The 27244-nt window shown below is 50.4% G+C and overlaps 1 protein-coding gene, 1 long non-coding RNA gene and 1 pseudogene across 8 annotated transcripts in view; 2 read left to right on the forward strand and 1 right to left on the reverse strand.

Annotated features, from left to right (window-relative positions):
* Positions 1 to 15675, forward strand: part of LOC100427042 (chondroitin sulfate proteoglycan 4-like) — a 62534-nt pseudogene extending 46859 nt beyond the window's left edge. The window contains exons 6-15 of the transcript XR_013395417.1: positions 76 to 252; positions 359 to 365; positions 1767 to 1979; positions 2081 to 2212; positions 2352 to 2519; positions 4703 to 4915; positions 5269 to 5468; positions 8204 to 8293; positions 9151 to 9187; positions 15624 to 15675. The product of XR_013395417.1 is annotated as a chondroitin sulfate proteoglycan 4-like (transcript). The remainder of the gene's footprint in view (positions 1 to 75; positions 253 to 358; positions 366 to 1766; positions 1980 to 2080; positions 2213 to 2351; positions 2520 to 4702; positions 4916 to 5268; positions 5469 to 8203; positions 8294 to 9150; positions 9188 to 15623) is intronic.
* On the reverse strand, positions 13552 to 23199 carry LOC715289 (golgin subfamily A member 6-like protein 9). Of its 6 annotated transcripts, none has more exons than XM_077940414.1 (10): positions 21035 to 23198; positions 19287 to 19406; positions 18611 to 18670; positions 17612 to 17726; positions 16512 to 17221; positions 16167 to 16244; positions 14776 to 14850; positions 14257 to 14346; positions 13894 to 14002; positions 13552 to 13784 (listed from the first exon to the last, which is right to left on the reverse strand). In XM_077940414.1, the coding sequence occupies exons 1-7, from the start codon at positions 21083 to 21085 to the stop codon at positions 14800 to 14802; spliced, it is 1185 nt and encodes a 394-aa protein (XP_077796540.1). In that variant the 5' UTR covers positions 21086 to 23198; the 3' UTR covers positions 13552 to 13784; positions 13894 to 14002; positions 14257 to 14346; positions 14776 to 14799. The 6 variants fall into 6 exon arrangements, with proteins under 6 accessions (XP_077796540.1, XP_077796542.1, XP_028707852.2 ...); XM_077940416.1 differs by having other exon boundaries at positions 17612 to 17699; positions 21035 to 23197; XM_028852019.2 differs by having other exon boundaries at positions 14257 to 14349; positions 21035 to 23197.
* Positions 16161 to 27244, forward strand: part of LOC144330122 (uncharacterized) — a 34931-nt gene continuing 23847 nt past the window's right edge. Inside the window, exon 1 of the long non-coding RNA XR_013396008.1 lies at positions 16161 to 16339. This is a non-coding gene — a long non-coding RNA (uncharacterized LOC144330122). The remainder of the gene's footprint in view (positions 16340 to 27244) is intronic.

The raw sequence follows: 27244 nt of genomic DNA on the forward strand, positions 1-27244 counted from the left end.
TGAAGCCCTGAAAGTCAGTCTCCTCCTGCACCCAAAGGCAGGGCATGAAGGGTGCTGCTGGGTCCTGACTGCCAGCCCTGGGCCTGCCCCTCGGTGGAAGAGCAGCTGATCTGCTATGTGCACAAGGGGAGCGAGGCACTGACAGACAGTTTTGTCCTGATGGCTAATGTCTCGGAGATGGACCGCCAGAGCCATCCTGTGGCCTTCACTGTCACCATCCTGCCTAGAGGCCAGCGTCCCCTACTTCCTACCGCAGATCTCCCCCATTCTGAGCCTCAGTATCCTCCTCTGCAAAATGTGGCCACTACCGTGTGCCTCACGCAGTTGGAAGGAGAGATGTGAGATTGTGCTGAAATAGAACACTGGTGGGAGGTTTTGTTACTGGACGTTTGCAATACTGTAGGCGGACTTCTGAGCAGCGACGGGTGGCTCTGCTGTTCCTTTTCCTGTGGCTTAGGACCAGAACACCTGACAGAATCACTTACAAGCCCTTAAGGGCAGACGTCAGGGTGGGACCATTAAGCTTCCCACCTTCACCCCAGCACGTGAAGGCCACGGCTTGGCTCCCCAAACTCCTGCCCTTGTGCCACAGCAGAGCAGGGCCCCCATTTGGCAGAGGTGGAAGTTGAGGCCCAGACATGGGATGGGACTTCTCCATGGTTGCAGAAGTAGTTCTGGTGGAACAGAAAGGGCACGGCTTTACTAAGCCCACATGGCAGGGCTTTGAACGCCAGCTTCTGGGGTGCGTCCTCCCCAGTCAGCAGGAGTCACTGAAGGTTCCACAAGAGGGCTGACTTGGGCTGTCTCTGACATGAGACACCGCGGGGGGCTTTGGTGGTCTAGGATGTGCCTGTAGGGGGTGGCCTCGTGGTGTGGAGGCCACAGAAGAGTGGTACACAGCGTTGTGGAACCACAGGGTGGGATGGCTGTGTGGCAGTGTGGCCACCAGGTGGGACCATCCCCCTGTGTTTGCTCCGGGAGCCCAGAGATGGGGCCCTGCCCCCGACACTATGGCCCCTCCTGCCAAGGCTTGGCCTCAGGGCTCCCTGGGGCCAGGGGAGGAAGCCCAGGAATGGCAGAGGGCTGTTTTCCGGGCATGTGAGTCCCCCTGTAGCACTGCCCACAAGTAATTGACCCAGCAAGACTGGTACCAGGACCTCAGGAACAGGCGCCTGCTCTGCTTGCAAGTGGGAGGCCTGGAAAGGGGTCCCCTTTGCCCAACACGAGGAGGGCCCGTAACTGCTCTGGAAGCCCCTGGGCCCATCCCAGCACTGCTTCTGTGCTGCAGGACGGTACCAACCATCAGGCCCCAACTCTCCGTGCCTCCCACCCCTCCGTCAGCTGGAAGGAGGGCCCATTTCTAAATCACCATTCCCACCTATGCCCAGCCCCTTCCAGGCACACATGGAGGGTCTGAAAGGAGACCCCTGTCCCACGAATGAGACAGATTAAGGAGCACTGTTGGTCAGCGTTGGGGGTTTCTGGGGGTGAGAACTTGCTGAGGGTAAGAACTGGGGCCTTCCTGGGTAGGGGACACAAGCTAGTCTTGAGGGACACACAGGACTAGGGCAGATGAAGAGCAGGGAGGCTGGCCCTGGAGGGTGGCCTTCCCTGGGGTGACAGGGAAGGTGAATGCGGGGAGGTCCTTTTGTGCAGGGGAGCCAGAGCAGAGCCAAACTCGATGCCACTTGAGGACCTGAGCTGCAGGGCAGCCTAGGGCCGGGGAGGAAGGGGTGGGTGAGCATGGCAGGGCAGAACCTTCACAGGCCTGTGTCCCCAGATGTGGGAGGAGGCCACTGTGCCCATCCCAACAGAGGCTCTGAGGAGCATGGATGGTTACTCTGGGCCCAAGGACCTGGTCTGGACCATTGAGCAGCCCAGCAATGGGCGGGTAGTGCTGTGGGCGGTGCCAGGCACCGAGGTGTGCAGCTTCACGCAGGCCCAGCTGGACGGCAGGCTTGTGCTGTTCTCACACAGAGGTGGGTGCTGAGGGCCAAGCCCCGGGTTCCTGCTGCCCGCAGGAGCACCCCGAGGTGGGGAGCCAGCTCAGGTCAGTCAGACCCAATGCCCCTGTCGCCAGAAGCCCTGGACGGAGGCATCCACTTTGGCCTCTCTGACGGTGAGCACACTTCCTCTAGACACTTCTGAGTGACGGCCCAGAAGCAAGTGCTCCTCTCGCTGGAGGGCAGCCGGACACTGTCTGTCTTGGTGGGTGTGCTGATTGTGGGCATTCCTGGGTGCTGGGGGCTAGGGCAGAGCTGAGAGTGGGATGCCAGGGTCACGCTGCCTCTCTGCAGCCACAGGCCTGGGCCTGGATCACAAAGGCTGATGGCCCCTTTTGCCTCTGGCAGGGTCCGTCCAGCCACTCAGCAGCCAGAGCCTCAGAGCCAGCTCCAGTGCAGGCACCAACCTCCAGCTTCTGCTCTTACTGTGTGGTGCGGGGCCCCCAGCTAGGTCAGCTCTTCCATGCCCAGCATGACAGCACAGGGGAGGACCTGGTGAACTTCACTCAGCCAGAGGTAAGGGCCCCACTCTGCAGCCACCGCTCAGATGCCCCCAGCCTCAGGTGGCCGCTGTGCCATGGACGTCATGTGGACATGGGCACCAGCTCCAGCATCACTGTCAGCAGACACTGCCAGGCCTACCATGGTCCAGGCCCTGGTGTCCTGCCCTACAGGAGCTATCTGGCTGGCAGGGCAAGTTCATCTTCCCAGAATGAGGGAGAAGGATGCGGGAAGTTGGGGATACAGGGCCCTAGAGCAGGGCTGGGGTCTTGGGGTGTGGCTTCCAAAAGGAAGCTACAGCTGGACCCGAGGGTCTGGAGAGGGAGCACCATGTAGGCGTACTAGTGGCACCCCAGTAGCTGGTGAGCGGCAGTGCTTGGTGGAGGAGGGAGTTGAAGGTGAAGCAGCTGCTGGGCCTGTGGGCAGAGGTGTGAGCCTGGGATTCAGATCAGGTGCCAGCCAGAGGCAGAGTGGATCCTAGGAGCAGATGAGCTGATGAAAGGCAACTGAGTCGGCCAAGAGGATGAAGCTGCCATTCATCCATCCTGGTGGCTGCAGAGAAGAACTGGAGCTCTCAGCCATGGATAGCAGCAGACTCTGTGTAGTAGCTGTGCCATGGGGGCCAGCCCAGTCATCGTTTAAACGAACACCTCTCCCCAAAGGCAGAACAGGAGTTGTTCCATAGCAAGGCAGAGCAGGGCAGACTCTTTTGTAGGCTGTCCTGGGCCTACAGTTATCACACCTGGTGCTCCCACCAGGAGACTGTGTGGGCATCTGAACCCAGCACATGATCACAGTGAGTTCTGGATAGGGAACAGTCTCTGACTCTGTCACTGGTGGTACTGCTCCAAGTACCTCCAGAGGGGCCCCCCTGCCAGCCCTTGAAAATGGCAGAGCCCACCCCTAGCCCCCTTTCTAAGCTCCCTTGCTTGGGCAAGGACCTCCTGAGCCTGGCATTCTCCCTCCTGAGAGGTGCAGATGGTATCCAGCAAGTGCAAAGCTGAGGTTTCTTGGGTCTGTCACATCAGCACCTCTGAGGCCTGGGTTCTGTATTTCCCTGGAGCCCCACTCCTGCTATGGCCCCCTCCCCACAATGAGATATTCATTGGGCTGCTGTCTACAGCTGCTGCTTAGCAGTTGTTGGGAGCCTTTGTCAGGAATGCCCAGGAATGAGGAAGGGACGGGACCAGACCATCAGCAACCGTCTCGCACTCTATAGTCTCATGTTACTCAGAGCTTCCCCGTTCTCCAGCAATATGAAGGACCAGATTGAATGGGCACCAGGGGGCCAGGCTGGCAGTGCCACCCAGGAAAGCCTGGAAGAGGCTACATGGGCTACCTGGCCCACTCGGGGAGGAGGCCAGGACTGAGTCTTGTTTTAACAGCAGCCCTGTGCCACAACACTGAACTGGGCAGGGAAAGGGTCAGGTGTCCCCACTTTTCAGATAAGGAAACTGAAGCTCATGGAGGGCAGGTAACTGTATTCAGAGCACATGGTGAGTAAGAGACACAACTTCTGCCTGCAAGTCTAGGATTTCCTTCACCAGAGGACACTGCTTGCTCCCCAGAGCTCAGGACCCTGTGTTTTGTTTCACTCCCACCCACAGAGCTCCCGTATCCAGGCATCAGCTCCAACTCCCACTCCTGGAGGCGGAGGTGGGAGGATCACTTGAGCCCAGGAGTTCCATACCATCCTCGGCAACATAGTGAGACCTTGTCTCTACACAAAAATTTTAAAAATAGCTGGGCTTGGTGGTGGCACGTGACTGTAGTCCGAGCTACTCGAGAGGCTGACATGGGAGGATCACTTTGATCCCAGGAGGTTGAGGCTGCAGTGAGCAGTGATCACTGTACTCCAGCCTGGTGACAGAGCGAGACCCTATCACCACCCCCACCCCGGCCAAACAAAACAACAACTGAAAAGACAAGTTTCCTATTGGCATGATAGGTCCTGAGTCCCCTCCCAGATCAGTAACGTGGGACAGGTGTCTTTTCCTCTGGACTTCGGTGTCCCCATCTGAGTGAGAAAAGGCAGTGGGGAGGTGGATCTTCCAGTTGAAGTGGTGTAGAAGCCGGTGTGAAAAGCCATACTACAAGGGGCTCCAAGTCCAGCACACTGTCCCAGCAGGGCCCAGCACGGCAGCCAGTGCCGCACAGGCATCAGGTCCCGACCTTCTTCACCGATTGCCCACTCTCAGACCACGGAGTTCATATTGGAGCTGCTGGCCAGTCTGTACTCATGTGGGGCCCAGAACACACTGGTGGAGCAGTTGGCAGAAGAGGCACAGCGGCGCGACGAGATGCTGCGCATGCACCACATGCTGAAGGAGGTACTCACCATCATCAGGGACATCAACATGACCACCGTCAGCCTGCCCCTAAGCCTGCATGTGGACGACTCCTGGCTGCAGGTGCAGAGCCTCCCGGACGAACGCAGAGACCAGGGCCGGCCCCACGGTCCCAAAGTCCCCCAGCCTGGGCCGCCCAGAGGAGTGCCAAGGGGGCAGTGGCGTGGTCCCTCACCAGGGTGGCTGCTACCTGGAGTGAGGGGCGGAGCTTGCCGAGGAGCACTGGCTGCGGGGCGGGGTGGAGCTGGGCTGTTGGTGCTGCTGGGGCGGGGCTTAAACTCTGGCGACCACATCAGAGCGTGGCAGGGAGGCGCTTCCGTGCATGGGCGTGGCCGGCACTGGGCTGGGGCGGCGCCTCAGGGGGCGGAACCGCCTATGTCTCCTGTCCCTGTGCCTTGCTGCCTGTCGCCTTGCAGGTCGCCCAAGTCCAGCCCCGGGATGCCCAGCCCCCGCCATGTCCCCAGCCCAGCCTGGGTTGCGGGCCCGGCTTCTGGGCTTCCTGCTGCTGGGTGCGCCCTTGGGGAAGTGCCACCCCGTATCCTCCAGACCAGAGGCTTCCCCTGATCCCTTCGGCCCTACTCGCCAGGTGCTCTCATGCCCCACTAGGGATCACCAAGTAAGTAGGAGCTGAAAGCAGCCAAAGAGGCCGCTGGAGGGGTGTGGCCGGGAAGGAAATGGGACTGGATTCCAGATCATCGGACCTGGCGGCAAGAACTGGCCGTCACCATCCAAGAAACGGACCGTGGCTGCCGAGTCACGTATGGCCGAGGGCTGGCGGAGCCTGTCCCCCAGGGAGGGCTGAGTCCTGGAGGTAGTCGTTTTTGCGGAGAGGGCTGTGGGGCTCCTCCCACCTGCCCCCTTATTTCCAGCACTTAGGTGGCACTTCCCTCTATTTTCACTCTTGGCGGCTGCCCCCACGTTGCATCCCTCATCCTTTCTTCTCGCCCTCCTCCATTCTCCATTCTGTGCAACTCCTCCCTGGGAAACCTAGCTCAGGTCTGAGAGTCTGAACCCCGAGATGCTCTGGGTGTGTAGATTTCCTTCTGCTACCCTGATGTCCCCACATCCAAGTCCTGACTCCTTTGAGCCATCCCTGGGGGTATCTGGCCACTTGACCACGGGAGCAGAGGCCAGGCTGTGACTGTGTGACCAACAAGATGTGTGATGTGATGTGTGTACGGGTGAGCACACGAGTGTGAGAGTGTAAGAGTGGCACCCAGGCCTGAGCTAGGACAGAAGCAACTGGGGAAGGAGCCCAGGGGCCACAGGCAGTCTGATTTTTTCTCCGCATCTCCCCCCACCCCCTGACCCTGTCAAAACTAATGGGGTAGTGGCAGCTGCAGGGGCAGGGATGGGAGTGACTGAGTCCTACTTCACTCCCAAAGATTTCTAAGGAAGAGCGTTCTACTGCAACCTTTGGCTTGGCCTTGTTGACCCATGACCCTCTTTCAAGGACATTCACTCTGATTTCCAGTGTGCCCTGTTTCCACTGGCCATGTTCTCTAAGGTAGAACAATAGCATCTGTTTTTGTGTCCAAATGGCTGGAGAGTGGGGCTGTGGGTCCAGCGCCCATATACAAAAGCAAAGTAGGGATTGGGACTTGCCCTATGACGTGCTGTTGACCAAGTTACATGGATAAAGGCAAGCAGCAGAGTACTGGGCAAGAACACTGGACTGGGAGTCCAGAGATGCTTCCCCCTGGGGCTTTAGGCAAGTCCCTTTCCCTCCCAGAGCCTCAGTATCCTTTCTATCAAATGATGATGTTACCGCCTGGGAAAGGCTGTCACCATCCCGCCCTGTCCCTCTCACCCCTCACCCCTCATCCCTGCGCGCCCCGTGCACACCCATTTCGGCTGGTGCAACGAGACCAGAGCATGTGCGCGCTTCCGGCTGCCCCCTCCTTGCCTTGACCCAGCACTGCTGGACCCATGTGGTCCGTTCCTCACTCATGGACTGGAGGCTCTGGGCAGCACAACCACCAACTCCGGTGTGTGTTGAGGGGGGGCGGGGCACAAAACCAACTTGTGTGTGTGTGTGTGTGTGTCTGTCTGTCTGTCTGTGTCTGTCTCCCAAGGGAACAGCAGTGCTGAGTTTGGCTTGAGTATTAACTCATGGACTGTCAGCAAAGAACAGTCACCAAAAGACTATGGGCTGTTTTGTCTTTCTCAGTGACATCATGTTGCTCACCTTTTATGTTTTTCAGAGTTCATTAGTTTTTGTTTGTTCTCCGTTAATATCCAGCTGAATAGATTGTGTAAGTAGAATACCCCCTAACTGAAAGTCACCTACATAAAATATAGTGAAAAATATGTCACCCACTTAAACTATAGTTGAAAACATGTACTCGTTAGTTTTGTGTAGCCAACACTGGATACTGGGTAAGGGCACAGGATCCCAGGGCTAGACTGCCTGGGTTCAAGTTCTGATTTAGCCACTTGCTGGCTGTGAAATACTTGACAGCTTTAAGCCTCAATTTGTTAATTTTTTTTTTTTTAACTTAATCCCAAATGTGATAGTCTCAGTTTCTTGATCTGAAAAACAGAAATTATTCAGTGAGAGTCTATGTAAAAACTTTAGTTTTTACAGCCACTATCTGGCTCAGGAAAGTCCTCAGCTTTAGGGGTTAAAGTTTTAAAGGCCACTTTAAAGTGTTTCAAGCCACTGCCTGGCTCAGGAAAGCCCTCAGCTTTAGCCATTATTAGCACATTATTGTTGTGCTGGCTACACATGCATTAATGAGGCAGGAAAATGCTCAAGGATAACAACTAAGCATCCAGATTATGTCATCAGACCGAGACAGATACATATACATGCATGCTCATGTTTTAGCTCAGAGCCATTTGTCTAAAAGGCTGTTGAACTCAGAGGCCCAGGCAGTATCAACTTTACTTTGTAGTGGAACCATCAGTTTTGTTAATCAATGAAATTGACATAACGCTCTTTTTTTCTTTTAAGTACCAACCATGTGCCTAGAGTTAACTGTGTCAAGAAGAGCATGCTTCAAGTGGTGGGAGTGAGCAATTCAACTTGTGGAGGAATGAGAAATGATAGTGTTGAGACAAGAAACACAAAACCCAGGGTAAGGTAGGAATCACTGAAAGTCAGGCAAAGGAACTGGCATCCAGAAATGAGTCAGGCTTTGCCAACCTCTGGCCCTACACGTGGCCCTTTGGAGAGGAAAAAATTAAGTCAGACCCGAGGGCGCAGATTGTAAGGAAATGCCGGCAGCTCTAGGCTGTCTGTGAGAGTCCAGATTTGCTGCTTCATCCTGGGGCTTTAGGCAAGTCCCTTTTCCTCCCAGAGCTTCAGTATCCCTTCTATCAAATGATGATGTTCTGCCTTTCTCCTAGGATGGCTGTGGAGATCCAGGGAGGCAGTGGCCATAGGGATGCTATGTTAACTGCAGATGCAGCCATAGGAGCCCTTTGCTAACTGCCAATGTGAGTTCAGACTCTTCAAGCTATTTGGCACCCAGGTGTGTGGTGAGGTGTGACATGTGGGATGTAAGGTTTGATGCCTGCTCCGACTCCGGTCTTGCTAACACACGCTAAACATTTGACAAATCCTGACCCTGCCTTGGGGAAAAGGGCATTCTGGGAGAGCTTCTTCAAGGCAGGCTGGCTTCAATGCAGTCCGGGGCATGACTGAGATAGGCTTATGTGGTGAGGAATTGGAGGATAACTGGGTAAAAAGCTGCCATGGGCAGAGGTGTAGTGTGGGTCGCATCGAGGATAGCCCCCGGCCAAAGCAGGGAACACAGACAGAATGAGGAAGAGCTCTGTGGGGAAGGTGGGGCATACGGTGGAGAACCTTCAAAGTCTGAAGAGTATGACTTGTTGGGGTTCAGTGCTGTAGGCAGTAGGGAGCCATGGAAGGCTCTTAGGTGGAGAAATGACAGCTGGACATTAGTGAGCAAGCCCCGTCTCCATGAGCAGCATGGGTGTTCCTCTGAGCACACCAGGCACGAGTGTGCAGGGAGCTGGTGCAAATGCCTCTGTGTGCGGGCGAGCATCTGTGTTGTGACTCTGCCCACGCATGTGCTTCAGTGTGCCGTGTGGCTGCATGTCCCAGATCCATGCGGCACATGCGGGCCGGTGAGGGTGCTGGGCACCTGGAGGTGGCGGGGAAGGCGGCGTATGCGTGTTGTTTGTGGGCATGTGTGTTAGTGTGTGCATGCAGGCCGTGGGGCCTCACAGCATGTGTGTGCACACTCCGGCATGTGCCTGTGTGTCCCCCACCCTCAGGCCTGCCCCACCCATGCGTGTGACCTGCCATGTGATTTGATGCTGTCTTTCAGAATCATTATCGGTGTTCCCTGAGGAGCGTCAGCCATGGTAGGTACATGCTTTGCTGCCTGCTGCACGAAAGGTCTGCCCGCCCTGCTGCCCCAGCTCCACACGGGGGGCACACCTGGGACCTCAGAACCAGGCTCCCTGCCCCTCCCTTCTGGAGCTGCAGACTTGCTCTTTCCTCTTTCTGTCCTTGTGCTGCTGGCTGTCTCACTTCCCTCCCTGTGAGCCATGGGACTCAGTGCCACTGCTCAAGGTCCCCATGGCTGAGCCTGGCGGCTCTTAGAACAGGCTCCATGCCCAAACTGGCAGACATGGAACCATCAGAGAGGACACAGAGCTCATGGTTTATGGTGTAGGGGCTGGGAACTTGGAGCGGGTTGTGTGTAGGGCTGGACTCTGAGGCCGCCAGAGGCCTAGGCACATCATCCTGGGCACGCTGTACCTGTCATGCAGTCTGAGTCATGCTGCCAGGGCAGGTATCCAGCTCCCAGCCTGGGAGTGCCGAGAGCCAAATCCACTGCAGATTAAGGGTGATAGGATCCCGTGTCCTCTATCTGTCAGCAATCCAGTGGTGATCGAGGATAAAAGCCTGAGAGTCCCATACACACGGTCATCCCACAACACACTTCACAGACCAGGCAGGGACACACAGCCCCCTTCCCTCCCTCCCAGGTACCATCATAGCTGCTCGTGTGGACTGAAGGCAGGGTCCCTGGCCCCCGCTGAAGCACTACCGCCGACCAGCAGGCTCACTCACCTTGGCCTGTTGCTCCTAGGGGTCGCCTGTGCTATTCAGCCAAGGAGACCACAGTGCCTCCTGGCCCAGCCGAGCTCCGCCTAGCGAGCCCACCTGCCTGTCCTGCCACGGACTCTTCCTCTTCTGCTTTTCTGAGCAGGATGGGCCCAGCCTCACCTATGCAACCTGCAGCCCCCTGCCTACCAGTTGAGGCTCCCCTCTTAGACTTATAAGTCTATGTCCAGTGGCATCCAGCTACCTGTCCTCCTTGCCTTCCCCAGGGTCCCTCAGAGGACACTGGGCTTTCTGACTACCCAGAGGGGCCTCTGGCGCTCACTTCAGCCAGCCATCCCCTTATAGTTTCACCATTTTGTTTCAAGCAGTGTTCCTTCTCTATCAGGCCTGGTGGCTGTTGGGTGGGGCTCCCCAAGCAAGAGGTGGCCCTGGCCCAGTGGGTTGGAAGACAGGGTGACCAGAGAAGAGGGAAGTCCTGGGGGCTGGCATTGGTCTGAACTGTGGGTGGACTGCCTGGGTGCCATGAGAGAGGTCAGCGTGTGTGGGGTGGGGAGGGCCGCCACAGCCCCCGGGCACTACCTACGAAGCTCTGGCTTCTCCTCCATCTTCCTTCCCTTTCCCTTCCAGCCTCTCTTTTCCAGGAACCTTGCCATGCCCACACTTACACCCTCCCCTTTCCAGCCCTCTCACAGCTGCTACGGTGCACCCATGCTCTGCCCTTGCCTCACCAGCTCTGGCTTTTCTCTAACCTGTTTTCTCTCTGCGCTCTCTCCAATGCCAGCTGATTGGGTCAGGCAAGTCCATCCCGTCCTGAGAGCCCCAGGTCCCCCTTCGACCTCTGAAGTGATGAACAGATCCTCCTCTTCTCAGAGACCTCCCTTTCCAAGCCTGCCTGGGTGGGTGTCCTGTGACTTGACAGTGGCTCCAGCAGCCCTAAAGCCAGCCCCCTTCATCTGTGACTTAGTCTGTTGTAGTGGTGAGCTGGCACATCCAGCTGTGACCATTGCTGAAAACTTGTGCCCCCTCTGTGGTATGCCCCTGCCCTGTTCTATAAATAGCTATAAATTCTCTCTCTCACACACACACACACACACACACACACACACACACACACACACACGTGGCCAACTGCCTGGCCTCTAGCACTGGGAATCAGTCCTCGTGCTGTCCTTGCGGAGTCTTGTGGCCCAACAAGAGGAAGCTGTCTCCTGACATTGCCCCTCAAAAGGGCACCAGGGATTCCTGTCATGCCCGGCCCGTGGACAGCCTGCCCCCGCCATCCTTCCCGCCTTCTGGGCAAGCATGGGGGTGCTGTGCAGGCAGCTGTGTGGACTGACAGTCTCTACCAGTCCTGCTGTCCCTCGGCTGAGACTCCAACCCATTTCTGGATGACAGAGAATGTATCCTCTGCTCGCTGTGCTCTCTGTGGAGCTCAGGGGAGGGAAAAGTCCAAGCCATTTTTAGGGTGCTGTTGGGAGCGGTGAAAAGGTCACACCCTTTCCAAGGGACACTTTTCCTAGAAAGTCCCTGGAGCTTAGCTGGTTCTTATCCTGTGAAGCCGGATCTGGCCACTAGGGGGCAGGGCCGTGAACTCAATCTGGAGGGAGCCTGCGGGGCAGCCTGCACTCTGGAGGGACAGACAGGCCACCCGGTGCAGACAGGAGAGGGAGGCAGGGGGACGGAATGGAAGACACCTGGGGTGGGTGAAAGTCAGTGCCCTCGGGTGCTGGTGTTTTCTTCCCGGCCACAGCTAGATCAGTCTTCTGAACCTGTTGGCTGTCAGGGCTGCACTGTGCCCATTAGGCACCATGGCAGTCCCGTTGAAATCCACCAGGTGTCACCAGGCAGCATCCAGGCAACAGGCCTGGAAGATTCCCAACAGCCCAACTGGACATGCTCAGACACTCTGGGGCTCGTCTTTCAATGGGACAAACTGCAGGACCCACTGAGGGAAACGGGAACATACCAGGCTGAGCAGTATAGCTAAATCCATTTATTCCCAAATAAAAAGCAAAGAAAACAGGAGTCCCATCACCGGGGAGCCATGACTCCATCCCCGCCTCCTTCCTCGCTCCTATGCTAGCAATAAATAAGTTTCCCAGCTGCAAATAACTATCAGAACCTCTTCCTCATATGCCAGTTGCAACCTCCGCTAGGTACGATACATACAGAATGTTACACAGATACAGTATATACATGGGGGAAGGGCGGGTCACCCCTAGCAGCCTGTGCCCTCGCCTGGTCTACAGTTAGCTCCACTGTCCCGCCTCAGATGCCTCTCTGAATAAGAAGATGGGAGCGCCCCCGAGAGAAAAGTTGCCTTGGTGAGAGTAAGGAGGCCATCGCACCTCCTGCAAACAAACCAAATCTATCAACCTCTGGCTCTTAAATAACAAACATCATCATCCAGAAATGTAAGGACTCAGCCTTGGTCAAGGTGGTAAAGGGTCTGTTTTTCTCTCTCCATTAGTCAGGGGTCTTGTCTTGCTACCTAATGGTAAAAAGGTGACTGGAAAGGGGTTGTAGGGACATGGTGGGGTGAAGACTCCAGACCCATTTCTCCAGGCTTATGCTGACAGGGGCCTGCTTTTATTTATTTTTATTCCATGACTTTTTCCCATAACTACTTCTCATAACTTTTTAAAAAAACCTTTCATGCAACTTTTTTTTTTTTTTTACTTTTTTTGGACTTGTTGCCACAATTTTTCCACCATATTATTTATCCCATAACTTTTCCATCCCACAACTTTTAATTCCTGTAACTTTTTTAGTTTATGTTCTTTTAATAAACACACTTACACAGTTACAATTTTGTGAGAATAAAAACCGGTTATCTCATGACAAGCGTGCCCAACATTTGCACAGTCTCAATACTTTTAATACTATAGTTTTCAAGACACACACCTTGCAACAATTTCCTAATTTATTACATTATAGTAGCATCACAGAGGTCAATAATGCCACTTTAGACAAAAGTCAGTATTTCCATTATACATTCTGTTTACAAAAAATCATAAGTTGGTAAAATTATTTGCCAAGAAAACTTGGCAAATAAAGCTTTGGACTGGAATTGGCATTTCTCTCTCTACTTTTCCTTTCCCTAGATTCTTTGTTTTACACTACAGTGTTCGTATTTTAAAATGTTTTAACTTATTTCAAGATATTATTATAGCAGTTATGTTTTTGAATAGTTATTTGAAAGTGACTGTAAGATAAAGTTTTAGAGAAAGTATTATGGATAGGGCTGATTTACATTTTCATGATTTATAAAACTCAGCTTTGTTTTAGAACTGATTTTTTTCATTTCAGAGAAACGTATCAGGTTTAATCAAAGACTTTAAAAATAATTATCATATATTGCAGTCTTTAAATTGATATTTTGATTCTTCACTTCCTACAGAAGTTCACATTTATTCAGTTTGAACTCACATTTTAAAATTCTGTTTCTGCTGAACTCTAACCTTCTAATGTTGCCTTCTAAGCAAATTGAAAGCTGCCTTATACTGAATGAGGAAGAGAACAAATACTTGGCTGAATGAGGTATTGCAAATGACTGCATGCACTTTGAAGAAAGACTTAAGTTATTGTCACAGGATTTCCATTCTTTTTAGCTTTTTCTTAAACATATGACAAAATTCCTACACAAAGAGTGGTATTTCAGGTAATATAGCACATTTATTTTTCAGACTGACATTCAGCTTAAATATGCCAGTATGTGATTTAATCCAGAGGTCCCTGATGAACACATTATTGCCAGATAGGTTACAGATGCTAAACACTATCTGAAGGTCATTCCTAGTCATTTATATGTGTCAGGTAAAAGTGAAGTGAAAGCTCTAGTTTCTCCATATGCTCCTTCATGTCCACCTTCTCCTCCATAAAGTCGTCCTGAAGCCAAAATAATGTGGTCACATCTCAGGAACCACCTGCCTTGCCCCACCCACGCCGTTCGTGGCCCCCTGCAGGGCTCGGTGGGTCTCCCCACACACAGACTCACCCCCAGTCCCTGGGGTCCTCTGGGATGCAGCCACCGGGTGAACCAGGGGCTGGCAGCACACCCTTTGGTATTCCTGAGCATTGGCTCCAGCGTCGTTCAGAAATGCCACCTGAAGGCAAGAGGTGACTATTCTTGTAGGGACATACACAGAACCACCAGGGCAAGGAGGTGGAGCGCAGTCCCTTCCCTTGAGGCTCAGAGTGTGCACCTGTTGGTCACAGGTGAAATGGTGTTTGACCACTGGCTCCCGGAAGGAGTGAAAGTCCACAGAAATCAGAAGGCAGGGAAACCAAGAACATAAGGGGATCTGGGAGGGACCACCGGGGAAGGTGACAAAGTAGGGGCAGGGAAAGTCAGGCTTACCTGACCTCCCAGCTCTCCCGGTTCTCTGGGATGTTCTGCATGGGCTGAGGTGCCTCCTCCTCCTCACTGTCCAGATGTCCTCCTCCATCTCTTCTAGGGAGTGGCCAGAAGGGTCCTCAGACAACCCAACAAGGGAAGTACTGGGGGCCCACCTCTGCCCCCACCCTCCCTGTGTAACCCTGAATCAGCCCATTCCCAGAGAGGAATGAGCTGTTCTTTATTTTTACTTTTAAGAACCAAGATCTTCCTTTATTGCCCAGGCACAGTCCCACTACCGATTGGTGCGGGAGTCCTGACCTGCTCCCTTTCTGACCTGGGCCAGTTCTCCCATCCTTAGGCAACCTGATGGCCTCCTGCTCCCAGGAGGTCACCATATTGATACCGAACTTAGTGTGGACACCCGGTCGGCATAATGATCAGCTGTCTTAAAGGTCTCTTCTAACTCCTCAATCCTATGCTGCTAACAGTTCCCCTTTCCTCCTGGGGCTCTCGCCTCTTCCTCTGAGTGGTCTCCCGTACCTTCCCCAGGGAGAACCATGAGGCTCAACCTGGCTTTAACTGCTGTTTCTGCTGGCTGGTAGCTTCCAGGTGCTCCTAAGAGGCCAGGAAAGAGGGTGAGAAGGCACGGAGGTTGCCAGGTTGTCCTTCTCGGGGCCCTGTCCTCAGCAACTCCCTCCCCGGGGTCTCCTGCAACTTTTGGTGGGCCATCTTAGCTACCACTTTGCCTTGAGCTTCCTGCTGCTGCAGCTGGTGCATGAGCTGGGTCTGCAGCAGTAACTGCCTGTGCAGCACCTCCTTCTCAGAGGTCAGCTGCTGCTAAGCGACCACATACTGCTGCAGGTGACACAGGTACTGGTCTCCCTGCTGCTGCAGACTCTGAGCCTCTTGGCTCTTCAGCTTCACCTGCAGGAAGACCCTGGGCATGAGGGCATTTACTAGCTGGCTTCCGGATTCCTGGCCCATTAATAGGGTAGCAAGGGCACTGTGGTGCTCTGTGTCCTGCCCAGGCCCCTGGTCCCTTGCTCCAGGCCTAAGAGACTGCCTCCTTTGCCTGGAACCCAGTGCATCCTTCCCCAGCCTCAAATCTCACATGTTTTTCCCTATCATTTAAACTGTAGGCCACAGACTGGTGGAAAACAGGGGGAGCCAACCACCATCTGCTAAGTCTACTACATGCCTACTCTTTCCGTGTGTTATCTCATGTAATCCTCAGCACCTCTGCAAAGAAAATGCTAACTTCCTTTTGAAGTTAAAGAAACAGAGACTTAGAAATGCAAAGTAGTTGAATGATAACCAGTAGAACTGAGTCCAGAAACCAGTTTGAATCTAAGGAACTTTTTGGTTTTTGTGTTTTGTTTTGTTTTGAGACAGTGTCACTCTGTGTCCTGGGCTGGAGTCCAGTGGTGCGATCTCAGCTCACTGCAACCTCTACCTCCCAGGCTCAAATGATTCTCGTGTCTCAGCCTCCTGAGTAGCTGGGATGACAGGCATGCACCACCAAGCCTAGGTAATTATGTTTTTTTTTTGAAATTTTAGTAGAGATGAGGTTTTGCCATGTCAGCCAGGCTGGTCTCAAACTCCTGACCTCAAGTGATTCTCCTGCCTCAGCCTCCCAAAGTGGTGGGACTACAGGCGTTAGCCACCACACCCAACATAAGGAGCCTCTTATACCACTGTCTCTTCCACTGTGACTGGGGGCTCCATGGCTCTAGCTGGGATGATGATATCCAGACCTGGGGGGAGCCCAGGGCTCCCCACCTCTAAAACTCAGAGGGGAAGATGCAAGAAACAGTAATAGGACTGCCCCGGGGTCACCTGCTCGCAGGCTGCAGCTGCCTCTGGCCTGGCACCTCCCTTCCCCAGAGGCTGGTGCCCGCCTCCCAGCCCTTCTTGGATGGGTCAGAGGTTACCGTGTCTTTCAGCTCGCCCAGCATCTTCAACTCCTTTACTTGCGGCTCCAACTGCAGTGCGCTCTTGTTCTCATTGTTCTGGACAGAGAGAAGCAATCATTGGCCACCCACTATAGCTGGAGACCCCAGAACTTGGTGTCTGCCTCCCATAGCACCGGGAAGGGTGGAGGCAGGTAAGAAAAATCATCCCCTCTCTCCCACAGCCATCAGAGCAGGGCTCTGGCTCACAGGTGCCTTTAGAAGTACCATTTCATGTGAGGGCTACAATGCCCCATTTTACAGGTGGGGAAACAAAGGCCTGGAGGGCTAGGGAAGAGGGCAGACTCCCCAGGTGGGGGAACCCACCAGCTCCTCGAAGCTGCTGTGTGGCTCCGCCTGCTGCTCGTAGAGGGCTTCCCACCCCAGCTCCAGCATCCTCTCCAGCTCCCGCAGTGTCTCCTGCTCCCACAGCCTCTGATCTTCCTCCCGCAGCCTCTCCTGTTCCAGCATCTCCTCCACTTGGTCCAGCAGCTGCTCCTCCTCCAGCAGCCTCTTCTGCTCCTCCTGTCGCCTCTCCCGTTCCAAAAGCTTCTCCACCTGCTCCAGCAGCCTCTCCTGCTCCCGCAGTCTCTCATCCTGCTCCCGCAACCTCTCCTGTTCCAACAGTTCCTCCACCTGCTCCAGCAGCCTCTCCTGTTCCTCCTGCCACCTCTCCTGTTCCAATAGCTTCTCCACCTGCTCCAAGAGCCTCTCCTGCTCTGGCAGCCACTTCTGCTCCCATAGCCTCTCCTCCTGCTCATGTATCCTCTCCTCCTGCTCACGTATCCTCTCCTCCTGCTCACGTATCCTCTCCTCCTGCCCAGATAGCCTCTCCTCCTGCTCATGTAGCCTCTCCTCCTGCTCCTGCAGCCTCTCCTCCTGTCTCCTGTTCAGGAGATTCAACATCTGATTGTTTTCCACCTCAGCCTGGAGCTGTCTTCCCAGACTCTCCAGCTCCTTCCTTAGGTGTTTGGTCTCATCTTGCAGCTGTTCCACCTCAGAGGGCCCTGCTGGGGGATCTGGGGCCTGGGGTTCAGCTGAGAAAGGAAGCAGACAATAAGGGCCTCTGGATTCTCACAAAAAAAAAAAAACAAAAAAAAAAACCTCCCATTGGTGCAGAGCTCCTCCTCTCAGGCTTCCCAAACTTGGCCTCACTGCTAAGGATCCCTCGCACCCAGATGGTAGCCAATCTTCCAAGCCACTTTCAATGGAGAGCACTGTGGGTGGCTGACAACAGGCACTCCTCCCTCTTTGCTGATGGGGACACCAAGGCTGAAGCAGATGACAAGGCTTGCAGTCTCCTGGCACAGACCTCTCTCCCTCTGCCTCAAAGCCCTTCCATCCACCCACCTCCCTGGGGCATTCAAGCCACCCCCACAGTCCTCTGATGCCGGTCCTGCTCCCAGGTCTCGCCAGCCCCATCTTACCCCTCTGGTGTTTGAGTTTGAACAAGCTCCTCCCAAGCTTCTGTACCCGATGTATCTCACGCTTCTTCTCCTCCTTCAATGTGCGAACCTGTCCAAAGCACAGGGCGAAAGGGCCCTGGTGATAGGGGCTGGTGAACCTCTAGAGACGGAGTTTGAGGAAGGCCCCCCCGTCCTGCCAGCTTGTGATTTAGAAAGGTGCGTTCATTCAACAAACATGTGCTGAGCACCTACAGGCCAGGTGTGGTTCTTCACAGCGGAGACAGAAGACAGAAAAGGACAGACAGGAGCCCTTGGCCCTGAGGTTTCCATTCTAGGGGCCTTTAAATCTCGGACTCCCAGAGCGAACAGAGACCTTGATACTCTCTACCTCCTCCAGAAACACGAGCCCAAGGAGGAGAGAAGGCTTGTCCAGACTCAAAAAGCAAATTAGGGACTGAGTCAGGACAGAAATACGGGACCCTGACAAACAGGCTAGTGCTTCCCTGAGAGGGAAGACCCCCAGGGCGTGTGTGGCAAGGACTCGAGCGGGGTGTCTGGAGAAGAGAGAGTCAGCAGAGAGAGCAGTGCAGAAGAGCCATGCTGCACGGTCTGTGCTCTGGGGTCCATCCAGGTGAGGCCTGCGTGCCCCAGCTCCCCATTTTCCCATGGCACCAGGGGCCCCAGCCCCTTTCCTCAGGGCCCCAAGGGGAAACGAGTCCAGGATTGGCAGCGTGGAATCAGAGGACGCCACTGGACTCTTCCCAGTGAATGGATGTTTCCACTGAGTTGACTGATTATTGTGGAGCTTTGAGTCCGGGGCTCCTGCTAGTTCTTGATACTGGCTCTGAGGTGCATGCAGAGAGGACGAGTTGGAGGAGGATTGCGGGGAGGGGTAGAGAGAACACTCATTAGGGCTGGGGAGGGGGTGTGTCTGGGCTGTCTCAGCTGGCAGAGGGGCAACCAGCCCCTGCTGTGGGAGGAGGTTGCAGGGTCACTGAACCTCGGCCCAGGGCCTCTTACCTCTAGATCTTTCAGGGTAGAAGATGACACAGGGCCCTCCCCGTAGACACCTGTTGCTGACTACAAGAGATGAGAGGGCACATGGAGATGTTCTGTCGCCCTCAGTGTCTAAGCCCTCTGACTTCCTTTCTTCTCCATCAACTGACAAAAGTTTCTTTTCTGCCTATCTTGCACCCTTTGTCCCATAACTCCTTTGTGCCAACGTCTCTCATGGTTTTTATCTCCCCACGATCCCACCCTGGGGTCCTTTCAGTAACTCCTAAAGGGACAGCCTGATGGCAAGTGGCTCTTCTCTTTGGCCTGGCTTCCCCTTGAGACTGGGGATGAGGAAAATCAAACAGCAATGACCATTTCCTCAGTGTCCTGGGTGTTTACAGCAGGCCATGTACTAAGGATTCACATAAAAGCGATAACAAATCTCATTTAAACTTCATAAATGGAAGTCAAAAAATACCACCTCTATTATACAGATGTGAAAAGAGAGGCCTGAAGACCTCAAGCAACTTGCCCTAAATCATATCCTAATTAATCTCTAATCAATCATTAGGAGATGGAGAGGCAGGATTCAAATCCAGAATTCTTAACCAGTACCCAACAGTCCATCCACATCTTAACAATTATCCTCTACTGCCCCTTGGGCCCCCTGTCCCCAGGAGCCTGGCCAGCCAAGACTCACATCCGCAGGTGAGTGGTAACCACCAAAAGCGGCTGTGTCAGGGCTACTGCCATTGATTTTCTTTTTCCTGTTAGCTCCTGCTGGAACGCCAGGGCTCTTCCTCTTCCAATATTCTTTTAACTGTGGGAAAGAAGAGCAGTGACACTCATGAGAACTATCAGCCCCTATAGCCACCTCCTCCTTCACAGTTTTGACAAAATACTCTTATACACCATCTGATTTAATGCCACCACAAACTGTACATGGTGTTGTCACAATCATTTAGTGACTGAGAGGGATTGATATCATGGTTAGAAAAAAAAGAAAAAGGCAATACTGGAACTTAAGCTCAGTCTTCTGACTCCAACGTCTGGGGTTTTGCCATGAATCAGCAGCTACCAGGGGCAGAGTTAGAACAGTAAACATGAAGCAGGCAGGAACTGCATGGTTTAGAGTCATACATCCTCACATGTCTGTTAGTGTGAAGAAGTGCACCAGTACCTCTCACACTTGCATATCAATGTGTCCTCATGGCAGGAGGCAGCTTTTTTTTAAATCTGGGAATTTTTCAGAAAGAGGACAACCCAAGCCTGATTTCAGAGAGAAGTCTGGTATATACTTCGAAACCTATGTGACTATCATCCCTAAGTACATTAATGTTTGATCTGAAGAGAATCAAGGGAAAATGATGCTTCAGAAAGATGTCCCACATTCATCATGTGGCACTCAAAGTACCCCAGAGATGATATGAGGAACATTCAAGCTATGTAGTTCAGCTTCCCAAGATCTACTCCACTGAAGATGAGCAAATCTCACTTCAGAGACCACTGACTGAAGGGCAGTCTGGTCCCAGAACTGTGGAGAACTCAGAAAAGAATGTTAAGGTCTCTCTGCAAAGTAGAAGCCTGGGAGAAAACCAAACCAAACCTGTTCTCCCATGGCCACCCAGAGATACTGTCAACGTTTTGAGCACACAGGGGAAGTGCAGGCTTTTCCCACTGTCAATGTCTATGTGAAGCGAGTAAGGCAGCCTGAAACCTCTTGTTCCTGGGTCCCATAGTCCCCATTCCCCTTCCAACTGGAAATTTGTGCTGTGACCAGAGGAACAGGAAACGGGGTGAGAAAACTTAGGGAATTGGGTTGTAAGATGAAAGGTTGGTCTTGCAGCAGTAATGACAGTTCCTAGGGGGACTGTGACATCACCACATTCCATTCCTCCCAGGAGAGGGGATCACATCAGCGTGATGCCCAAGTCACCAATTCCACGATGGGGGAGGGAAACACAGGGTTCAGACCCAGGTCCTTGGAGACACCAGCCGAAGGAGCCCAGGGAGGTCGAGCTTGGGGCAGCAGGGGAGGGCAGAGTCTGCAGTAGGGAGCCCCGGGAGTCACCAGCCTAAAGTCACCCAGGGACGACGGGTGAGTGTGTTGCCTGGGGCTAGGGGACCCAGGTCCTGGGAGACGGAGGCCCAAAGAGCTCAGGGAGGTCGGGCTTGGGGCAGCAGTAGGTGAGGGCCGAGTTTGGAGCTCGGAGCCCCAGAAGCTGCCAGCCAAAAGTCACCCTGGGGTAAAGATCAGCAAGGGAGGGATTGGGCTTCTTGCTGAAGAGGTTGGGCTGACTGACAAGAATTTGGTGGGGGGAGCCCAGAGTCGCTGGTGTTGGGGGGCTCAGTCCGGTATGCCTCAGGAGTAGTTTGGACTCTGGCAATGGTCTTGTCCTCGGAGGGGATCTGTGACTGGGTTGGGGGCTATGACCTGGTGCGTTTTACCTTTTTCTTGGCTGCGGTGAATTTTCCCTGTCGTGTTTTTTCTGACATCATGGGGTGCGGAGGGAGACGGGGTTGGGGGTCACATCAGCGAAATCCCAGTGAGCACGGCTGAATGCCTCCAGTCACCTACCAGGCCGCTGTGCAACTGAGCCAGAGGAGGCGTAACCAGGGCCCCACTAGAACTCAGAAGAGGGGCGTGGCCTTAATGCTCCAAGCCCATTGGTCAGTGAGAAAGATGAAAGGGAAAGGAGGTGTGGCCAGGCAGCAGGGTGTCCAGAGGGACCTGTGGCATCACAAGGAAAGCTGCCCATGCAGCTACTGTTCCTGCCCACTCAGAGAGAGAGGAGGGGCTGCCCACTCGGAGAGGGGAGCGGCTGGCTTTTGCTTTAAAAGCTTTCAAACTGTAAAAAAAAAAACTTAAAAAACTATACATGTGTATACTTTATATATACGTGTGTCTGTGTGTGTGTATCTATGTTTTCCTCCAGAGCTGTCTTCATTATCCAGCTTCTATGCAAAGTCTATGATTTTGGCCTATATTTTTCATCTTCAAATAGTGTACAAGAATTACCAGTATCACCTTCACTGAGATACAGATCCTAGAAAAATGGAAAATGCTTGATGATTAATGAAGCAGACTATAGTACCAACATTCCAATAATACAAAATAATCACAATGATTTCTCTTTTTTGGAAGAACATTTCTCTTATTCTCCTACATTATTAAGATTTTTTGTTTTTTAAATGAGAAATCTGTCTGATATCTTTAAAAACACAAAGCTTTTGGGCTGGGTGCGGTGGCTCACAGCTGTAATGCCATCACTTTGGGAGGCCGAGGTGGGCGGATCGTCTGCGGTCAGGAGTTCAAGACCAACCTGGCCAACATGACGAAACCCTGTCTTTACTAAAAATACAAAAACTAGCCAGGTGTGGTGGTGGGTGCCTGTAATCCCAGCTATTTGGGAGGCTGAGGCAGGAGAATTACTTGAACCCAGGAGACGGAGGTTGCAGTGAGCCAAGCTCATGCCACTGGACTTCAGCCTGGGCGACAGAGTAAGACTCCATCTCAAAAGATGTAAAATAAAATAAAATAAAATAGAAAATAAGGAAGAACACAGAGCTTTCAATTTAATAAGCACTTGAAGCTCTCTACTGGTTTAAGAGAAATACAAGTCCCATTATTCTAGAATCACCTGGCCTCTCTAAGCCTTGCAAATGAAACTGAATTTCTCACTTGACACTGTGCTTTGCAATCTTGAAAACCAATAATTATGTTACCTCACTGTGTACTGCTTATTAGCTGAATTCCACACTAGGCTGGGATCATGGGTTGAATCTTTCATGATTTTCTCCATAACTTGTGTGCTTCTTATCCCAGAGCAAATTAAACGTTTTTTCTAGAGTTCTACAATTTACAGTTAATAGACAAGAGTGATTCTCAAAATGTAGTCTATGGACTAGCAGCACCAGCAGCACCTGAGATCTTTTCATAAGTGCAAATCCTCAGGCCCCATCCTGGACCTGGTGAATCAGAAACTCTGGAGTAGGGTTCAGCAACCTGTGCTGCAGTAGTCCCTCCAGGTGTTCAAGAACCTCTGGCATACGGCAGGTAGAAAAATATGTTTCCTTCTGTAGGTCCAAAGCCAGATATAACATACGTTCTGCCTTGTTATGCAACAATGACATGCAATGAAAAGACATAAATCTCCTTCCTACTCCCACCCTGTATCCAGTGTCTTTTATTTTTGTGAGTTCAATAAGAAAGCAAGTGGCAATCAGAGACTTAGTCTAAAACATATATTTATAAGTGTCAGTTCTCATCCAGGCTGATCTCATACAAAACCATTGACATCCTTTTACATCTCAAGTTTTAAAAAAGTATCTCCACAATGTGAGACTCAGGCACACTAGCAGTTCTATAATAAAACACCAAGTAGATCGGGATGTCCAACCTTACTAGAGAAGAAAAGTGGAATCATTGGCTATATTTTCAAATTGCATTCAACAGGAAATTTAAGTGTTGAAGTTTTTTTCACCTTCATATTTCCAAGTTATTAGAATTAAACCAGAATACACCATTGTTTCAAAGCCTCTAGCCAGGCTAAGTTTTACTGTATTATTTCTTGCTTTCAATGGATATAAAGCAGATTCCTGGTAGGCACATTTTGTATACCTGCAAAGATGCAGAACCAAAAAGTTCCAGTCCAGGAGTTCAAGGCTGCAGTAGCTATGATTATGGCACTGCACTCCAGCCTGGGTGACAGAATGAAACTTAGATCATTATATTTTCTCCTGCTCCTGTTTACACTAAAATCACTCAGTTAAAAGGCTTTCAAATTTGGCAGGATAAAAATTAAGTGAAATGTGACTTTGGAGGTTGGCTAGTGAAAGAAAGAAAAGAGAGAAAGAAGGAGAGAAGGAAGGAGGGAGGGAGGGAACAAAGAAAGAGAAAGAAAGGAAAGGAAGAAAGAGAGAGGTAAAGAGAGAAAGAAAGAGGGAAAGAAAAAGAAAGAGGAAAGAACATAGAAGGGGAGAGAGAAAGAGAGTGAAAAAGAGGAAAAAAAACAGAATGGCAAGGAAGGAAGCAAGGAAGAAGAAGGAAAGAAAGAATGACGAAAGAGAGAAAGAAACGAGGAAAAAAGAAAGAGGAAAGTAAAGGAAAGGAAAGGGAAGGGAAGGGAAAATAAAAGAAGGAAAAATGAAATGACAAATTACTTACTGGGAGAAAGTTTTTGTAACCTCATCGACATATAAAAGTTTTACATCCTTAGTCTATAAAGCAATCTTTAAAATTACTAAGAAAAACAAAACAAAAAACAAAACAAAAAAACCAAATGATTTTCAACCGAGAAAAGGCAATGGAGAAAGTGGCACTTCTCATGAGAGTAAAAATGGCCACTGGTATATAAAAAGATTCAAAAGCACTAGAAATCAAAGAAATGTCATGAAAACAATGACATTTTCTGTATAAAGGCAGAAAAGATGACACATGGAAGGGGGAACCTGGAGCTCTGTCCTTGTTGGTGGGAGTATAACCTGAGTCACTTCCTGGAGGATAATTTGAAAATTTTGATTAAAAACCCTAAAAATTATTTTCCTCCAGAAATTCTACTTCTACGAATTCAGTCCAAAAATGTTTGGTCAAGTCTATTAAAATGTATATATAGGAAAATTCACCTCTAGAGTGGCAATGATTAACTTAATATACATCCAGCTGTTAAAAATGATGATGCCAGGATATATTGACTGCCACAGAAATATGCCCAAAATATAGTAAGTGACAAAAGTATTATGATTCTACCTTTAAAAAGGTTTATATGCATAAAAACTTATAAAAAGCAACAAACCAGAATGTTTGAGTGGCAAATTAAAGATTTTTCTTAATATTTGTCATTCAAATTATTACAAAAGGAATGACTTCCTATACAATCAGGGAGAATTGCTATTTTCATGTATCTGTATTTAAATCTCTTTTCTTTTTCTCAGTTTTTCTGTTGTATGTTTCCCATGTAGGTTCCCGTGGAGGTTAGAATCCCTGTCTCTTGAGGTAAATCAGCCCATTTTTGGGAAGTGCACTACATAACACTGCCCCATCTTCCTTTTAAGAGATCTGGAGACATTTTTATTTCAAATTGTTTTATTGTTCTCAGATTTTTTTAATATGTGAAATTGAGGAAAAGACAAAGGAAAGGCTGACATCCTGGGGCTACTCTTCCAATTTTTGCTGCTATTGTTATGTATTAATATTCACGGTACTGAAATGATGGGCAGGCCCTTAGATCCTTTGTTCTTATCTCTTTCTCATCATCCTACTTCATTTCCTCATTCACTTATTTTTAAAAGGGTCATGTGTACAAATACATAGTTCACAAAATTTTTAAATATAACTATCTATGAATGTATGTGGCAAAATCTCATTCACAGTCTTATTCTCCTTCCACAGCCAAACACTTTTAATTGGTCTCTTATATATCATTTCAGAATTTATCTTTGCAAATACACATGTATATTCTTATTCTACTCTTCTCTCTCAACACTAAAAGTAGCATACCATTCATATGATGCCATTCCTTGTTCCTTTTATAACACCCACACTATATATGTGAGTTTTTCTACATGAGTACAGAGGTCTTTCTCATTCTTCTTTACAACTGCACAGTATTCACCGTTAGAATGTTCCACGGTTTACTTAACCAGTTCCCTGTTGGTGGACACTGAAGTCATCACTATCATACTATTAGTAAAAATAATGACAAGCAAAACCACCTACACACACCAACTTCATTTCTGAATCTGCCTTTGATGAAACCTCTATTTGAATCACCACAAGGTCACAAGGCTGAAATGTTAGCCCCCTTTTTAGTTTTCATAATGTACAGCAGGATGTAGCAAAAGACTCCCTTGGGCAAAGCAAATGTGCTCTTTGGGGATTTACTTCAAAACAAATGGATAAACAGAACACCAAGGAGAAATCTTTCTATTTAAGCATGCACATGTATGTATATAATACACTTATATGCATAGAAAGTATACAATAAATCCATCAAAGCGTTAAGCATTGTCTCAGTATGGTGGATCTATGGAGTGCTTTGTAGACAGCCCTCTTTGCCTATCAATTCTTTCTAGTTTCAAAAGAGTGAATATTTACTATTTTTGCAATATAAAATTTCAAAAAATGTTAACTCAAATTAAGCTGGATACATTCCTTCAGTCTGTCCTATATTTGTAATCCCAGCTACTCAGGAGACTGAGGCAGAAGAATTGCTTGAACCTGGGAAGCAGAGGTTGCAGTGAGCTGAGATCACACCATTTCACTCCATCTTTGGCGACAGAGCGAGACTTCATCTCAAAAAAAAAAAAAAAAAAAAAAAAAAAAAAAAATCAGCTTAAATACCTTCTCTGAGAAGTCTTTGTATCTTCCTATTCTTTCAGTAAGAGTTGAAAATTCCTCAACTCTTGAAACATTTGTGCCTCTATTACTATGTGTCAGTCACTGAACTGAGTGCCTAGGATAGAAAGAAGAAACTGTAGACCCTTCCTTTATGGAGCTCATCATCCAGTATGGAAAACAACCATATGAAGAAATAACTACAGTATAGGTCCTCAGAGCTCAAAACTTATCCTAAATACTGCTAAATTAATATTGTGTGAGGTTTTGAAAGTACTAGGGCCCGAGACAATACCACTGTTTGGATGACTTTCCATCCAAGTGAACATTGGGCCCTCATCATCAAAGGTGATATGTGTGTGCCTCTTCCTTGCAACCCACCAGGGCCTAACATATCATATCACCACTGTTGAAATTAGGAAACAGGCTCAGAAGTCCAAGAGCTTGACCCAAGCAACTCAGCTGTTAGGTAGCAGAACCCGGTCGGTATGATTCTTCTTCAATGTCCTGCCAGTTACATGGGCAAGTGGCCTCAAAATCAACAAAACACAAGTATGGATTGACATACATCAATGGAGAGAGGCTGAAAAGGAAGAGTTTATACACAAGAATAGAAGAGAAATGCTCTAGAAGAGAAATGTTCTAAAAGTGTGTCTTTGAATGTGAAGTACAAGGGGACACATCGGGTTTCACCTTGGTCAAGTGAATCTATAATTCCAACCTGGGCCTCACCCCTGAGCTCCAGTCTTAGTTATCTCTTTTTCTTACTCTAATATAAAATCCACAGGGCAGAACTTAATCTCTAGGTTGTTCACCACAAATTAAAGCAGAGTCTGGTTTATAGTAAGTACTTAATAAATACATGAACTATCAAAGAAGCTAAAGAAACATTTCACACTCTTGGGGGAAGGGATTACCATGAAAGAGACCCTAGTAATCACTTACGAATACAGTTGACCCTCATTATTTGTGGATCCCACATTTGCTAATTTGCTTACTTGCTGAAATGTCTTTGTAATCCCCAAATTAATACCTGTGGAGCTTTCAAGGTGATTCATGGATGTGCACATAGTAGTGAAAATTCTGTCACTCCTTGCACACGTCCCAAGCTAAGGTCAAATAAGGTGTCCCTCGGTCTTCTTGTTTCAGTTCTCACACAAATATGACCTGAGGACAGAGACAGTAGAGGGCCGTGTAGTGTGGTGCAAGAAGCTGTGCCTCTGGGGCCAATTGGACGGGGTCTGAATCTTACCTCTGGCACCTGTTAGTGGAGCGGCCTCAAGCAAATCACTTAACACTTCTGTACTCCCCTTATTCTCTTG

This window comes from Macaca mulatta, chromosome 7 (genome assembly GCF_049350105.2).
Source record: "Macaca mulatta isolate MMU2019108-1 chromosome 7, T2T-MMU8v2.0, whole genome shotgun sequence".
Taxonomy (NCBI): Eukaryota; Metazoa; Chordata; class Mammalia; order Primates; family Cercopithecidae; genus Macaca; species Macaca mulatta.

What these genes read in the sequence shown, in the direction of transcription:
- LOC715289 (XM_077940414.1), bottom strand. Translation starts at nt 21,085, where the DNA reads ATGATGTCAGAAAAAACACGACAGGGAAAATTCACCGCAGCCAAGAAA. An exon ending in CTACCCTGAAAGATCTAGAG is followed by an intron (nt 17,727 to 18,610) that starts GTAAGAGGCCCT and finishes CCCTATCACCAG; the next exon opens with GGCCCTTTCGCCCTGTGCTT. An exon ending in TGGGCGAGCTGAAAGACACG is followed by an intron (nt 14,851 to 16,166) that starts GTAACCTCTGAC and finishes CTGGCCTCTTAG; the next exon opens with GAGCACCTGGAAGCTACCAG.